This window comes from Sinocyclocheilus anshuiensis, unplaced genomic scaffold (genome assembly GCF_001515605.1).
Source record: "Sinocyclocheilus anshuiensis isolate Anshui unplaced genomic scaffold, SAMN03320099.WGS_v1.1 scaffold63, whole genome shotgun sequence".
NCBI classification, from domain to species: domain Eukaryota; kingdom Metazoa; phylum Chordata; class Actinopteri; order Cypriniformes; family Cyprinidae; genus Sinocyclocheilus; species Sinocyclocheilus anshuiensis.
The window spans coordinates 2,447,410-2,465,189 of NW_015552625.1; the positions used below are offsets into that span (position 1 = coordinate 2,447,410).

A 17,780-nucleotide genomic window follows, 5' to 3' on the forward strand; every position below is an offset into this window, starting at 1 on the left:
AATAAAATTGTTTCATTTCGTAATTATGTTGCGTTTTTGGTGTATTTTATAGTTCTATTGTTAGTCACAGCATGTTGGGAAAAAACGCCTTTTGTGGCCTACGGCAATCAAAGTAAACATTTATATGACAAGTAAAGGTTAAACGATTGCAGAAATGTTATTTATTTTAAGGTTTAAAGTGAAGTCTTGTTTAACATTATGTAGGCATATTCTTGGAAACGAGCTGGCAGCAGAAATCACACAACAAAACGAAATGTAACAATTTAATAATGCAATTGAAAACAAGCTAATTCATATGACAACTAAAAACTAATAAAATGAATGCCGCGATTTCAATATTCATAAGGATTCATTTTTAGGTGTCGTCAATACGTCGATTTTGTACGTTTAAATGCTGAAAATACGTCAGTATTGTACGTTTTAGTGCCTGTAAAAACGTAAGTAAATGTACGTTTTATAGAATCACGTTACGTAAAATACATACGAATTATCATGAGATCACGTTGCAGCCCAAATATCAGTGTGGATCACAGTGTAAACATGGCAGATCATTTTATTACCTTCACCAGAATAGAAGAAACTCCAATTCTATCCAAGAGGCATCGCTCACATTTCTACAGACCCTACATGTGTCATACACAATACTGAATTTCCAAGCACTGCCACATCCTTCCTGGTTTCAAAAGGTTTTGGCAGGTACTATAATACACAAATGCATCAGAGAGAAGTAATACTCATTTTTAAAATTTAAATGTTAGAATTAGAATGATTTCTAAAGGATCATGTGACACTGAAGACTGAAGTAAAGTCTGCTGAAAATTCAGCTTCGCCATCACAGGAATAAATTACATTTTAATTATATTAAAATAAAAAAGTGTTGTTGTTTTGTTTTTTTACATTGTAATAATATTTCACAATATTACTGCTTTTACTGTACTTCGTTCAAATAAATACAGTCTTGGTGAGCATAAGAGACATCTTTCCAAAACGTTTTTGAACAATTACACACACAGCTCCAAAACACTAACAATGCACTGTACCTTTGCATGGTAAGGGCCAGACTGAAGTTGGCAGACTTGATCTTGTTTTGGGCCTCCAGGTGTGTCATCCCCTCTGTGCTGACCCCATCAATGGCCACGATGATGTCACCCTGGATCAGGTTGCTGGAGGCTGCCTTGCTCCCTGGTGTAATCTGCCACAAACCAAACAAGCTTTTAAATGAAATACTGACAGGTCAGCACTTCTGCAAACACAATACTTAGACAAGGTAATAATTTGGTCTTTATTTGTCTGCCTCCACATGAGATTGATAACGTAGATTAGATGCATGTATGAATAAAGCTGAACAAAAGAGAAGGCTCTGTCATTTACAGGTGCTTGCTTGATACCCTCTCAATAAAATCAGTGGAGGATAAAAACACACACGGATCCTGAATCCATTGACAGCTGGGTGCACAAAGAGATCTTAAGCACACATTTGGCATGCTGCATGCTTAGTGTTTGAACAGATAATGTGTTCCTCTTGTTAAAAATAAGACTGCGTTTGCAGAATAAAGTCATGCGCTTAGTCTACAGACCCTAAGTCTGAAATAATGCATATGAAGTATATAATGTAAATGAAACAAAAACATGTCTGGGTCGTATTTTGCATGTTTTTAACAGGCTTTGTGAGATTTATTAATATCTTTATACGTTCCACAAAAATTATATAAATTTAAAATTTGTTATATACTCTAGCCTACTGTTAAAAGGTTTGAGGTCAGAAATATTTTTTTTTTAAAGCAATTAATACTTTTATTCAGCAAGGATGCATTCAATTCATCAAAAGTGACAGTAAAGACATTTATAATGTTCAAATCAAATCAGAATATTAGAATGATTTCTGAAGGATCATGTGACAGAAGACTGGAGTAATGACTGCTGAAAATTCAGCTTTGCCATAAAATGAAAAAATAATTTAGACATTTCACTGTTTTTACTGCACTTTTGATTTTGAATAAGATGAGCTGGTTATACATTTGTGTGTGGGGAAATTTTAATGTAATACAAATCTTAAAGTTCTTAATGTTTCTAAAATTAAGGTTAATTTTACCTAATTTAGATTGATTTATTTATTTAAATTTTGGGATGAAATACAACATATTCTTGAAAGGTTTTGTGAGAATTTCAGGTTTTAAATAAGGACATCAAAACCCTCATTGAACGCTTTATTGATGAAAAAAATTCTACAGGAACTGGTAACTGAAAACTGTTGATTTTAACAGATTGTGCATCTACGCAGACAATTTTTAGATTTTGAGTCAATTCTTTTCCTCCATGATATGTACGGAGCATGTTGCAGACATCATTTAGGATTCTGTGATATACAATAGATACATGAAAACCTTCAGACTGCACATGGATGGCACTGTGTCATCTCTATACCATAAAACTTTAATTTCTTCTAAATCTGGTGAGGTTTCAGCTGTGTTTTGAGCCAGAAGCATCTCTTTCAAGTCTGACTGTGCACTTCTGAGAGCCAGCAATGTAGAAGTCTAAGGACTGTCTCATTTACAAAAAAAAACAGTGTGAATGCAAAATGAATAAAGCTGATTTCAGTTGCGAGCATGTTTCTCTCTAATCTTGTCTGGCTAGATTATGAAGTTTTGACACTGTGATATGATATGCTTCCTGAGTGACTACTAAAACTCCCATTGAGAAGAACTGAAGAAATGACTGTATTTTTAATTTTTTTTTGCATTTCCATCTGTTTTGAATTTTTAATGAATAAACGAATGCATGCACATCTGAGCCAAGGATTTAGACACAGAAGTGCCAAGACTGCAAAGCCTATTTCAAGAGCCTGAGGAGTAGACTAGCCATAACAAGAAAATGAGAAGTATGTGTCTGAAACAGCATACAAGACATACAAGATTACTCTGTGAAAGTTAGTTTGTTGTCAATTATCCAGAAGCTATCAAGCAGTAAGATGTTAATTTAGAGTACAATAGCCACATTTAAAGCTTAGAAACTACAGAAAGGTGATTTTGAGAAATGTCAGCTTTTTTTTTGTTTTTGGTCACCAAACATTTTTTAATGTTATATAATAATAAGTCAGGTTAACACAGGTTTGGAATAACATGAGAGTAAGTAGGCCTAAATGATGACAGAATTTCCATTTTGGGGTGAACTATCCCCTCTAAAGTGCTTAACTCCAAACTACAACACTAATAGAACAATCAAATCAACTAATTTAATCAGTTCATGGGCCACCTTTGGTATCATCTGAAATTAAAGCTACTTAACATTAAGTAAGACAAACAGACTGTCCAAATTTATGGATGTCTAAATGTAATGATTTCCCCCACAGAGTTCAATCAAACACTTTAAACTACTACAATCATGCAACTTTATCAAAGATACAAATATTTATTTTTTGAAGTTGCATTTAAATTCCACTTGGCTTAGAAATCCGAGGGATGTGCAAATGGATGAATGCTTTTGTTTCTTAAGGTCCTGTCACGTTAGCAAAAAAGGTCCATTGTTAATTGTCATTAGCAATGTACTGTATGAAGCACAGTTTACATAGAAGTCACTTTCAAACCAATTAGCTTTCTGTTGGTCACTGCAGTGAATATCACATGTCCAAATTGAACCCATTGTGAAATTCCAGATTGCATGGATTTCTATTGAAATGACTGAATTTCACTGTCCAAAATCACCAGTATGACGGTAAATGTGGCCACAACTTTATTGATACAGCCGTTATTCTCATCTGATACTTTTATCAGTCTCCTCCTGGTACATCAAAGGCGAGACATTTAATAATATAGGGATAAACTAGTAATCAGCATAAAAAAAAGATTAAAACTATCATGCATCAAGGATATCTGGTTACTAGTGTAAAGCTAATAATTGTTAGGCAAACATAGAATCTTTGATTGCATGCCTTGAGTGTTTGCTTGTGAAATATTTTGGTTAATTTGATTATGCTTTCAGCTGCCAATAAGAGCATAGTACTCTTAGCTGTGTTGTTTATCTTATTTACTCATGTTTACCCATTACACATATTTTTGCACAAAATCAAAAAACAAGAAAAAGCATGCAGATTCAACATCATCTTGATAATTCAGTCCATAAAATCTCATAAGTCAGTGCCGTTACTGGCTACTGTGTGTAATATCTTGTAAAAAAAAAATGTATCGGTATGTGACAGCTATGTTTCCACTACTGTGGTCACGTCCACACTGTGGATGAGCTTAACGTGACCAATGCAATCCGACACCTGGATGGTCTATATATCCAGGCACTTCACACATACTCATGGGCAAATATGACAGATTGTAGTTGCCCTTCTTGCATACTGCCACGATGGCACAGTTTTTGATAATCATTTTCTCAAATGAATTCGTTCACTGACCATGTTTATGAACCTAACATAACTGCAGCCCCCAACTGCAGAGCTCTTATCCTCTGGCACAAATTCACAAATAACTGAAGTCTGTCTCATATGCTTATTGAGGTACAAGCCTGTAAAAATAAGCCACACTAGGTTTAGCAAAAAACCTCTGCTGGTCTGGTTATCTAACGTCCAACCTTTCGAGGTTGGAATGATTATGCTCACAAGTTGGCCACGATGAGTCTAAAATAGCTTTGAATGACTTCCTCCTCCTTTCAAAAAGTTGTTCTGTATATACAGTATATATATAACTACCCACAGTGGGTAGCAATTGCAGTCTTTTTCCTGCTTGACAGCTGCTCTAGTTGTGTCTGTGTGAATGGGTGCTACCCACTAGAGTGCAGGGGTTGTTTTAAGAGTCTTCTTCCTCTATAAATGTCAAGTCTAATTGCCACATCTAGCAGGGGGAGTGTCCTGTCACCTTCAGAAAGGCCACTGTGATAGTAATGTTCATGTGCTAGGGGCAACATCCCCATAAAATGACCTGTGCTACAATTTAAAAGGATTACTTCAGCCAAAATGAAAGTTATATGGGTTTGGAACGATAGTAATTGATGCCGGAATGCTCAGCCCTTTAAGGCTTCATTATTTATAGGCCACATAATAAAAAACCTTAATGGCAGAAAAGAAAGACGTTTGGCAAAACTCATATTTACTTGTTTTAGTAAATGCACTGATACTGTTGCTTTGTGCCGGGTTAGCAAAACTAACGGCAAAAGGAAAAGGAAGGGAGCATGTGAAAACAAAGGCTTGGAGAGACTGAAGGGAGGATTACCAGGCCTGGCACACAAAACATGCATTAACTCTCCATTCTAGCTCATTCCAATTGATGCCTGGATGAATGAGTGGCTGATATGCCAGCTCAAATCTCCTGCTCACTCACAGCAGCACAAAGGAGCTGTTCTGTGGGTCAAGTAAATCATGGAGGGGAAAGTAGGCCACAGAGAAAACTAGAGAGACATTTGATGGCTAGACAGATGGACTGTAAAGGAAAAATAAAATGAAGCCAACATGAAATCAAAATGCACCCTATATACATTCTTAATAAACATTTCTGGTCTTATTGTGCATGATTGTTTTTGCACATCATTCCAGTGCAAAATATAATTGTAATCTTTCCTCTTTGCACAATCCAATCAATTCCTGATGGATAAAATCAAGATAATGGATAAAGTCCCACTATTTTTCTTCAGAGAATATCCTATTACACTCAGCATGCACAACCATTCAAAAGTTTGGGGTCGGTAAGCTTTTTTTGTTTGTTTTTGTTTTTGAAAGAGGTCGCTCATGTTCATCAAGGCTGTAAAACCAGTAATATTGTAAAATATTATTACAATTTAAAATAACTGTTTTTTATTGTAATATATTTTAAAATGTAATTTATTCCTGTGATGGCAAAGCTGAATTTTCAGCATCATTACTCTAGTCTTCAGTGTCACATGATCCTTCAGAAATTATTCTGATATGATGATTTTGAACTTAAAAACCTTTCTTTTATTATTTTCAGTGTAGAAAACTGCTTAATTTGTGTTGCTTAATATTTTTGTGGAAACCATAATCCTTTTTTATTCTTTGATAATCAATTTAATGTGTCTTTGTTGAGTATTTGTTTAGTAAAAAAATCTTACAGACCCCAAGCTTTTTAGATTTTGTTTTTTATTCCGCAGAAGAAAAATAAAATCTACTTTTAGTTTAAATTAAATAAAGTTCTGAATTAGCATAGCCTTGTGGCTATATTAGTATTCTAGAATGCGGCTATAAATCTCTGCGGTTTCTAAGTAAACACAATAAGATCTGTACCAATCATGATTTGAACTGACAGTCATGGTGTCAAAATATCTGAAATGGTGAAGACTTGCCCATGATTGAGGCCTGAGTACTTAACCAGATGGGCTCATTTATGCTAACAAGACCGAAAAGTATCCGACACCATATGAATGCAATGTGACCTGATCCTCTCCTGCTGTAGCACCCGCTGCACCCCTCATATAAGAGCGGAGTAAACCTGCCCAACACCAAATGAATAAAACACATGGGAAAAAGACCAAGAGTTTATCACAGCACATCAAAGCCAACCTGTTGAATTATCTGAGAACAAGCTTGGGTTAAACACATCAAACATTTCTGTCCTTCTGGAAGGAAGCGTGTCATTTTGCTGGATGTTGGTATATAATAGCTCTTAGAGTCTTCCCCAGCAGGACTGACCTGACCTTCAGCAGCCATCTAAAAACAGCTCTGCCTGTCAGCAGCACCAGCTTCAGGCTCTCACGGCAAACACCAAGACTGCTACTTGCTGCCTACTGGTTTGGCACTATCTGAGAGACACTAGCATTATATAATAACATTATTGACACAACAACTTGTTCTGAGGAACATTTTTGTTTTCTGACTTCGTACATCAAGTTAATTAGTTAAATAAATCAAGTTAAATAAATTGCATGCTTTATGATGTGTGTACAAATCATAAGGTTAGTCTGGTGGACCACAATTGAATGGCATCATCTCTTAACCTGATGCAATGTGACACAAAATCAGTCAATCAGATAATAGATATTTTATGTTTAATGTACAGCTAATGGAGCAATATTTTGAACCACAGGCATTTGACAATAGGCTAACCAATGTGATGATGCAAAAACAGAAATTAAACAATCAATAAAACATCCTGTCACTTGTTGCAGACTTGCAGTCAAACAAATAATTATTTTTTTCACCGTATGCAACTGTTTTCCAAAATTATTCTAAAGCAGATTATCTGATGCACTACCATTCAAAAGTTTGGGGTTGGAAAGAAGTCTCTTATGCTTACAAAGGCTACATTTATTTGCTCAAACCTACAGTCTAAACAGTAATATTGTAAAATATTATTACAATTTAAAATAAATGTTTCCTATTTTAATGTTTTTTAAAATGCAAAGTTGAATTTTCAGCAGCTTTTTCTATAGTCTTTAGTGTCACATGATCCTTTAGAAATCAATATAATAAATCAATATGCTGATCTGCTGTTAAAGAAACATTTCTTTATTATATCATTATGTGCTGCCTAATAATTTTGTGGAAACCATGAAACTTTTTTGTCAGGGTTGTTTGATGAAATTTCAAAGTATTTATTTGAAAGATTATACGTTTTTTATTGTCAATTATGATCAACTGAATGCTCCTTGTTAAATAACAGCGCTATTTTTTAAATAAAAATTCAATTGTACATTGTTAAATCACTTAAATTGTTTGCAACGGAACCAGTGAAAATATATATTATATAATATTTTATAAATACAGTGAGCTATACATTACACAAAAACCAATGAAAGACTGAAAAGGCTACTAAGCCACTTTTTTCTTCCAGCTAGCTCATGGGAACAGAGAATGCAATAATCAGCTTTAAAAATGAAGTAGGTTTGAGTTCATCTGCCAGCATCAATCTTCCTGAAGACTGACTGGAATGAACAATTTCCCTCGCCGTGTTAAGAGATGTCATATAAGCTGTCCAGCACTGGAAAGTCACAATGAAAATCAACACTGTTGGGAACGCTCTCACCAGGGGTGTTGTGCTATTTCAAGAACTTGAAAAAACAAAAAAACAACAACTTTGAATGTGGTCCAAGTGAAGAGACAGCTACATTTGTGTCATTAATCCAACACGCTGATAGTTTTAATGCAGATCAAATTCAAGCCAACCATAAAACTCAATCTTCACAAGTGCTCAGTGAATACCATATGAATGAGAGTAGCTCTTAATTTGAAACGTCCATATTTGAACACCCTAATATCACTTCACAAAGGTGAAACACTATTCCACCAGTTGGTGCATTAGGGTACGTCAAAGAGAGCCCACAATAATATTATGCTGAGTTTTATAATATTAGGCTACTGCAAATGCCCTTCACCGGATGAAACATCCTCAAACTATTTGGCAGATCCTAAAGAGAGGATCCCTGTTGACATTTAACTGTAACATCTTTTCAGAGGCAAACACATTTCTAATGACTCCACAGTGTCAAATGAAATGTCACAGAACATTAGTGTAAGTATAAGGTGATTTAGTGCTGGGTAACCCCATAACTTTCCTCTTTTACATTGGTGGTCCCAACCCCCCTTTACGCCTACTACCACTCAGTTCAATAGGATAAATAATTTTCTCATCTGTGCTACATGCTAGTGACAACACAATGGCTTAAACAAGCTTGGATCTCAACTTCTTTCGAATAATGAATAATGCAAATATTTGATTATTACACATTTCATAGCTTTCATAAAGTGAAAACCTGCATAAACATATAGGCTATAGTTTAAATGCATATAGTGAGTTTATAGACAAGATTTAGTATAGTTTTAGTGGCTAAATAAACAATTTAGTCTTTTTTCTGGGATAATTTGATAGAACTGACATTGTATAACTTTCAAAACTATATCTGCCATTTGTCAATATCTCTTTGTTGCTGTTACTTAATTAGCCTACTGTCTAATGCATTCTCCAGATAAAAGTATTATTTTCCTTAGAAGTTCCTTTTCATCCAAACCACCCAGAGGTATATATATCCCTCATCTGCTGCTTTCAGTTTGAACTGAATTGCAAGTTCATGCTTTCTGTGTGCCATCTGTTACAATCTGAGCTGCTCTCAGCCAAGAGAACCCTTCATTTCAGCACCTAGCACTGAATAGGAGCACTCACAGTCATACACAGAAGCATCTGCCAACAATATTTCAGCCAATTCAGAAGGCCAGTATATTAGCTGAATATATATATATATATATATTATGTATATTATTAGGGCTGCACGATAAATCGCATGCGATATTTAACGCACAATAATATTATGCTGAGTTTTATAATATTAGGCTACTGCAAATGCCCTTCACCGGATGAAACATCCTCAAACTATTTGGCAGATCCTAAAGAGAGGATCCCTGTTGACATTTAACTGTAACATCTTTTCAGAGGCAAACACATTTCTAATGACTCCACAGTGTCAAATGAAATGTCACAGAACATTAGTGTAAGTATAAGGTGATTTAGTGCTGGGTAACCCCATAACTTTCCTCTTTTACATTGGTGGTCCCAACCCCCCTTTACGCCTACTACCACTCAGTTCAATAGGATAAATAATTTTCTCATCTGTGCTACATGCTAGTGACAACACAATGGCTTAAACAAGCTTGGATCTCAACTTCTTTCGAATAATGAATAATGCAAATATTTGATTATTACACATTTCATAGCTTTCATAAAGTGAAAACCTGCATAAACATATAGGCTATAGTTTAAATGCATATAGTGAGTTTATAGACAAGATTTAGTATAGTTTTAGTGGCTAAATAAACAATTTAGTCTTTTTTCTGGGATAATTTGATAGAACTGACATTGTATAACTTTCAAAACTATATCTGCCATTTGTCAATATCTCTTTGTTGCTGTTACTTAATTAGCCTACTGTCTAATGCATTCTCCAGATAAAAGTATTATTTTCCTTAGCAGTTCCTTTTCATCCAAACCACCCAGAGGTATATATATCCCTCATCTGCTGCTTTCAGTTTGAACTGAATTGCAAGTTCATGCTTTCTGTGTGCCATCTGTTACAATCTGAGCTGCTCTCAGCCAAGAGAACCCTTCATTTCAGCACCTAGCACTGAATAGGAGCACTCACAGTCATACACAGAAGCATCTGCCAACAATATTTCAGCCAATTCAGAAGGCCAGTATATTAGCTGAATATATATATATATATATATTATGTATATTATGTATGTATATTACTATATATTACTAAGACTGCATTTGATTGGAAATACAGTAAAAAAGGTAATATTATTACAAATAAAGTAACTGTTTTCTTATATATATATATACTGTGCTGTGAAAAGGTTTTTGCCCCCTTCCTGTTTTTTTTAATTTTTGCATATTTGTCACACTTAAAAGATTCAGATAATCAAACAAATTGTAATATTACACAAAGATAACCTGAGTAAATACAAAATGCAGTTTTGAAACAATGATTTCACTTATTAAGGGAAAAGTCGTGGCCTAATGGATAGCGAGTCGGACTTGTAACCCGAAGGTCGTGGGTTCGAGTCTCAGGTCCAGCAGGGATTGTAGGTGGGTGGATTGAATTACCAGCGCTCTCTTCCACCTTCAATACCACGACTGAGGTGAGACCCTTGAGCAAGGCACTGAACCCCCAACTGCTCCCCGGGCGCCGCAGCATTGGCTGCCCACTGCTCCGAGTGTGTGTTCACTACTGTGTGTGTGCGCTTGGATGGGTTAAATGCAGAGCACAAATTGTGGGTATGGGTCACCATACTTGGCCACACGTCACTTCACTTTAAAAGCTGTCCAAACCTGCCTGGCACTACGTGAAAAAGTAATTGCCCCCTAAATCTAATAACTGGTTGTGCCACCCTTTGCAGCAACAACTGCAATCAAGCGCTTGCGATAACTGGCAATGAGTCTTTCACATCGCTATCATCAGTTCTTGAATTTCTAGATCGTGGCATGATGTGTTGCTCTTTAAGCATACTTCACTTTGTCAGACAGGTTCTTTTTAAGTGATTTCTTGATTCAACAGGTCTGGCAGTAATCAGGCCTGGGTGTGGCTAGTGAAATTTAACTCCGCTCTCCAAAATAATGTGGTTAATCACAGTTCTTCTATGATTTACCAGGAGGGGGCAATTAATTTTTCACGTAGGGCCAGGTAGGTTTGGACAGCTTTTTTCCCTTAATAAATTAAATCATCATTTAAAAACTGCATTTTGTATTTACTTACATTATCTTTGTGTAATATTAAAATTTGTTCGATGATCTGAATCTTTTAAGTGTTAAATATGCAAAAAAACAACAACAAAAAAACAGGAAGGGGGCAAAAACCTTTTCACGGCACTGTGAAGAATTTAGCAACCATTACTCCAGTCTTCAGTGTCACGTGATATTACAGAAATCATTCTAATATTTTTATTTGGTGCTCAAGAACCATTTCTAATGATTATCAATGTAAAAATACATTTTTCAGGATGAATAGAAAGTTAAAAAGCACAGAATTTATTTAAAATATAAAAATATATAATTTTCTTTAACAATGTAAAAGCCTTTATTGTCATTTTTGATCAATTTAATGCATTCCCAATTATATTATATTATATTATATTTTATATTATATGCAGTTAATTATTCTTCGATATCAACAGCTCATAAACAGGTCCACAACAGTTCATTATTGCATGTTTTAACACTCAACGCAAAGTCTCCAGCACTGAACTGGAATTCTCACTGGCTGATCAGTAAATAGCACCCAGGCCGTCTGTCTCCTGTGGGCTGGTGAATAATATTCATCCTCTTAAGTTACATGGATCCTCCTCAGACCTACTAATGTGATACTCACAGCAGATGTAAATCTACGTCTTGATTCAAATAAAGAATAACAGAACACTTCTTGCCTCCTTTACAGCAGGCCCATACACCTGTAAGGTACTTTTATAGAAAAGCCCCCTGTTGAGCCAAGCGGCAGCCAGAACAAACGTATTGGGTACCACCTGTCACTCCACAGTGACTGACTAGGCCCTGTGCTACTGGTCTTTTCCTGTAGACAAACAAACCTGCCATACACCTCTTGATTAGATATTCTTAGTAACCAGTACAGTGAGGCCAAACGGCTGTCAAATGTTGCAAATAAAAAGGCCTAGAAAAGCGTCAGAAGATTCCAATCTGCATTACGATACTGTTGAGGGTATATACACGTCACTATAATATGACTAACACTATGGACCACCTAGGATAGTGGCAGGACAGACATTCTTCCCGACCGCTGACTATGTTGGCAGAGGTGACAAAATGGCAGTGCATCATCTCTTTGTGGCATGTATTGCCACCGTTCGACCACTCAATCACTGTCTGACATTTTTTACACAAGAGGATCTATTTTTTCAAGACCCTCTAATGCCAGCAACATATTGGGGCAGTGAATCTGTCCTCACTAGACATCTGAGAATAGGTGCATGTGGACTGTGCTCTTATTTGAAGACACACTTCAACACAATCACACAAACAGATACATTTATAGTCAAACGCACTCATGCCGACAATATAATGTTCTCTGGTATGTTCTCATTATGATTTCAAGAAGTAAAATCTCTCTACTAGGTCAAATATGTGCGTTTGCAGAGCTAGAATTATTACAGTACAATGAGAACTCACCCTTCTGTGATATCTGACCTTCCTATCTTACAATAAAGCCCTCATAAACACCCTTTTGCACTCATTCATCCTTACTTCCTCGTATATATCGAACTACAATTTCACAGAACTAGCTGTTCAAGAGAAGCATTAGTCATCATGACTTCACGTCACACGCAAGAATAACAGCAGAACAAGAATGAATCGACTCGAGTGCAATGAACTGACAGCATACATTACGATCAATACTGTACATCTACATTGGAAATATGGATTTACATGATTCCTCAAAGCAGCATTGCAGAAAAACTACTAAATAATTCAGAAAAGAAATACCAATCACTTCTATGAGGCTCAAACTGCACATGCCCAATGCAAGTTTCCAAATCAAGAAGGATATAGCATAATGATAATAATACAGCATTATAATTTAGGAGAAGCATAATCATTATCATCATATGATGAATAACGTCGGTACTATTACATAACAAACAACTCTGGATCAGCGACAGATCAGCAAAGGATCAAGTACCAAGATAACAATGAATGAACAAAGGAACTACAAATCATCAAGTCACACTGTAGTGAAATGATGGATCATATTTTAAGTCTCATAATAAGAGAATTGGACAGTGATGTTTGCAAAATCTAAATTGAACTGAAACTGAATTTAATTGAATTCCAATATGAGTGAAACACTCACTCATTCTTATTCAAATGAAAATTTAAATTCAATTCAAAACTCAATCTACATTGATTGGTATGCGAGTAAATGCATGCTGAACTAATGAATCACTGTCTGTTTGGCCAAGATTTGGGGGTCTTACCCTGGAAACGGTGAGGGGCATGTTGAAGTCCTTGCCTCCTTGCAACCGGAAGCCCCAAGGCGAAGGTCCAGTGAGTGAAACGTTGTACGAACTCATTGTTCAAAAAAGCCTGTGTATTGTTTAAGCAACAGAATTTCTCCAAACGGATGGGGAAAAAGGATTTGGAGGGGGGCGGGGCACGTGCCAAACAGCTTCTGAAAGAAGAAGGGGGAAAAAAAGTGTAAAATGAAAGTAACACTCACACCTCTCCGATAAAAAAAAAAAAAACCTGCAGACCAAAAGGGTCAAAGTAACAGCTTAAAACAAGGAATTCAGGCCCAGCCAAACTGCAACTGATGCAAAATAACTGGAGCAACAGAGAAGAGCTATGAGCCAGAGGAAGAGGATTCTTGCCTGTTCAGATGAGCTGGACAGACAGCCTAAGAATAGCTGCCCCTCTGCCGAGAGCGATAGCACTATGGCATTTTGGGGAGGGGGGAGGAAGGGGTACTTATATGGCATGTAAGGGGACACCCAGAATGCCAGGCCTCCCATGATTCACAGAGCTAATATAGCCCCCTCTTAGGCTAAAAGATTTTTCTAGACTCCTTTCTTCTAGGCTGCCTCATCTATCTGGGTCCTGAGCTAGTTTTGGTTTGGGTTAGAGTTAGGCTTAACTCCTGGCAAGTGCAACCTGGCTGATTCTGAAAAAAGGTCAACAAAAGGTTAGAGTTAATTGGCAGCCCCTACGGACACAAACAAGCGTATCTAATTCATTCACAGTGCATTCTGGGATTGAACAGTGTCTCCTGTTTAAATGAAGTGTCTATCATCAATCTAAATACACTGAAATGTTAAAATACTCTACCAGGTCAGTAATACATTTAAAGAAATTTTACATTTTAATTTAAATAAAAACTGTAAGGTATTTATAATGTTACAAAAGATATAACAAATAGACATTTCATAGTTTTCAATGAAATATTAAGCAGCATTTCAACACCCATAATAAGAAATATTTTTTGAGCAGCAAATCAGCATATTAGCCCTCTGATTATATTATATTTTGAGGGAGTTACATATCTGTCCACTGTAGTGGACAGAATAAATAAAAAGACTGTAAGTATTGAAATAAATGATAAAATCTGAAGACTATGTAATATTTCTGTTTCTGTTTAAGTGTAAATTATATCATAATTTTAATAAAACATACAAAATAAGGCACAACCTATATATAGGCCCATAGGCAGAATTATACCCTTAGGCTTTTCCTGCCGCCATTTTGAATATATTATGCAAAATCTCAAAACAAAAAAATAGATAAAAAGACAACAATTAAATGGAATCGTAGACAACACTTTGGGGGTTCGCCAGTTGGTGGTTGGGACATGATGCTACATCTTAAATGGTTCAAAATGGCTTCCAAATAGCTGTAGTGACCACGATGCATCAGAGGGTTAGAATGACTTCTAAAGGATTATGTGCCACTGAAGACTGGAGTAATGGCTGCTGAAAATTTAGCTTTGCCATTATAGCAATAAATTACGTTTTAAAAGATATTAAAACAGTTATTTAAATCGTAATAATATTCACAATATTACTGATTTAATTGTATTTTTAATCATATAAATGCAGCCTTGTTGAGCATTAGAGACTTCTTTTTTACTCATTAAATAGTCTTACTGACCCCAAACTTTTGAATGGTAGTGTATCTTTACGAATACATTAACTTTGGATGCAATCAATCACTCTAAATTCATACTAACATTTAAAATATTCCACTGGCATTGTAATCATAATGCAGGACATAATTTTTTATTCTTTATTGCAAACAAACCGTGAATGGCATCTACATGAGATAATGTTATCCCAAGCATTCAGAGGCATCTGGAGGTTCTTTATGAGCAGCTTTAAACAAAGAACGAGTGGCAGTGAGAAAAGGCTGATATGCTCTTATTGCTCTCAGAGAACCGAGATAAGAGGACCTCTCGTGCACCAGCACATCACAAGCTCCGCACCGAGACATCGGAGGAAAGATAACCACTGAGGACCTGCCCGTTCGCCCAGCCTAATTTGGGAGACCTCTAGTTTGCAGCTAAGTTTAGCACTCTTTGTCAACGGAAGAATTTGAAGTAATACTGTACATGAATGTTCAACAATCAGGCCTTCATAGACAGCATTTCAGTGAACAAGCGTCCTGGACAGTTTGTGACATTGCTTTGATCATTTATATAGTGCTTGCCATTGTAGGCCTTGGCAAAGACAACATACTATTATTTAAAAACTTGCATTTAAAAGTATTGCACTTTAAAAAGATTTAAAGTATTTTCCGATTCAAGTTGATGTATCTTTTCTAACCAGACATACTGTATGGTATGATACAATGCTATGGTATGTTATATTACAATGGCGTATATATATGGTTATATATATATATATATATATATATATATATGTGTATGTATGCGTGTATGTGTGTGTGTGTGTGTGTGTGTGTGTGTGTGTGTATATATGTATTTGTATATATGTTATGCATGTTATGTATATATGTATATTATATCTTATCTCTTATGCTTACTAAGACTTTGGTGCTCAAGAACCATTTCTAATTATTATAAATGTAGATTTTTTTTTATTTTTTTTTAATACATTTTTCAGGATGAATAGAAAATTCAAAAGCACAGCATTTATTTAAAATATAAAAATATATAATATATAAATACACATCTGTGTATATAAATATATATATACACACACGGATTAATTTTGTATTCATCACATTAATTTTATGTTCATAATAATTTTTAAATAGACCACATTATCACTGAATACTGATGACCTTACAGCAGATCAAATGAGAGTTAGTACATTATTTGAACCACCAATATGAATATACACAAACGCAACGCAACAGGATATTGCACTAGTTGATTTATGGTTATTTGGTCAGTTGTGTGCATGCATACAGAGAACAGCTGCCACCTGAAGACAACATGTATCCCACCTCAGTTACAGCTTTACACTTTTACACCTTTTCACCATGCACAGTAGTGAATTACATGTAGCTACTACAATATAAGCAACTATAATTGATCCATCTTTGACCAGATAGAAACATGCAAAACATGTAAATAATGTCCCATGCAAAACTACACACATCATGAAAGAAAAAAAAAACACTTCAAAGAGCTTGAGCGTCACTCAATCAGTGTTGCCAGAAGCCAAAAGCAGACAAATGCACCTCACACAAATTCAAAACAATAACAGACAAGCCACTGACTGCAGAATAGTCTATATTTAGACTCGAAGTAATATGTAGTAATATATCGGTAGGAATGGAAGAATGGGGAAACTATGAATGAAGCCCTAACTGAGAGACGATGCTTTTAGAAATGGTTTCACGCGACTGCAGCCACTGAGCGTCTCGAGTACAGTGTCATGCCTGTTGCCTCCATTTCCATTCAACAAACCATTAAAGACAAACAACTTCTCAAAGTTTTGCTTCAACCTACATTGCATGCTTAAAAGTTGCTTTATACTGTCACTCACACCAGCCAGATCCCTGGAACCCCCGGTGTACGTAAGCACACGGGACGCAAATTGACCAATCATACTATGCTGAAGGATTTTCTCATGAATATTAATTATAGAATGTGGCGTTCCCCCAGTAGGCCTCCCTGATTCGCTGGAATGCATACGCCGAGCTAATCACCTGGCGAATTAACGAATCATCATATGGTGAGCGTTTGGCTCATGAATATTAATTAGCTTTTGCGACTGATGTGTTAGTGGAGTTGCCAAGCAACACAGCATGACCTGATAAATATTAATGAGTAAAGCCTTTCCCCCCCATAGTAGGATTCGTAATTTCCCACACGGGACGGGGAGACGGAGGGCGAGGGATTTTCATTAGAGAGGAACTATTAAAGAGATAGTCGTCCCTCTGTTGCCCTTGTCAACTGTTTTGAAAATAAGTCAACTTAACATCTGACCTATAAAAAAGCCCCAAAAGCCATCAGACATTATGCAGCGCCCTATATTTAATTCACTAAACTTAGTTCTCAGCCCTATTTAAAATAGGTGTTTGAGTTAAACCTAGAAAAAAAAGCATCTTAAACCAGCATAAGCTTGTTTGCTGGTCTTTAAACTGGTCTAGTTGGTCTCCCAGCTAAATTGGTTCTCTTAGCTGGTCTGCAAACTGGAACTCCAATTTGACCAGCTGAAAAGTCCCCTAAAAAGCAGTGGAGCATAACTGAGAACTAAATGTGATGAATGAATGCTATTTATATCTGCTGATGTACAGGTGGCACAGTTTGGAGATTTGCGGAGAACAGTGGACCCCAGAGGACACGTCAGTCACAGTGACTGAATG

The 17,780-nt window shown here is 36.0% G+C and overlaps 1 protein-coding gene across 4 annotated transcripts in view; it reads right to left on the reverse strand.

Annotated features, from left to right (window-relative positions):
• Positions 1-16,952, reverse strand: part of LOC107666486 (LIM domain-binding protein 3-like) — a 46,120-nt gene extending 29,168 nt beyond the window's left edge. For 3 of the 4 annotated variants that reach the window (XM_016457844.1, XM_016457840.1, XM_016457843.1), the window contains exons 1-2: positions 13,430-13,816; positions 1,041-1,192 (exon numbers count right to left, since the gene is read on the reverse strand). In XM_016457844.1, the coding sequence (XP_016313330.1) occupies positions 1,041-1,192; positions 13,430-13,525 (248 nt within the window). In that variant the 5' untranslated portion in view covers positions 13,526-13,816. Of the gene's footprint in view, positions 1-1,040; positions 1,193-13,429; positions 13,817-16,920 lie in introns of those variants that run through there. The other variant, XM_016457839.1, reaches the window with a different exon arrangement.
• Between the last annotated feature and the right edge of the window lie 828 nt (positions 16,953-17,780).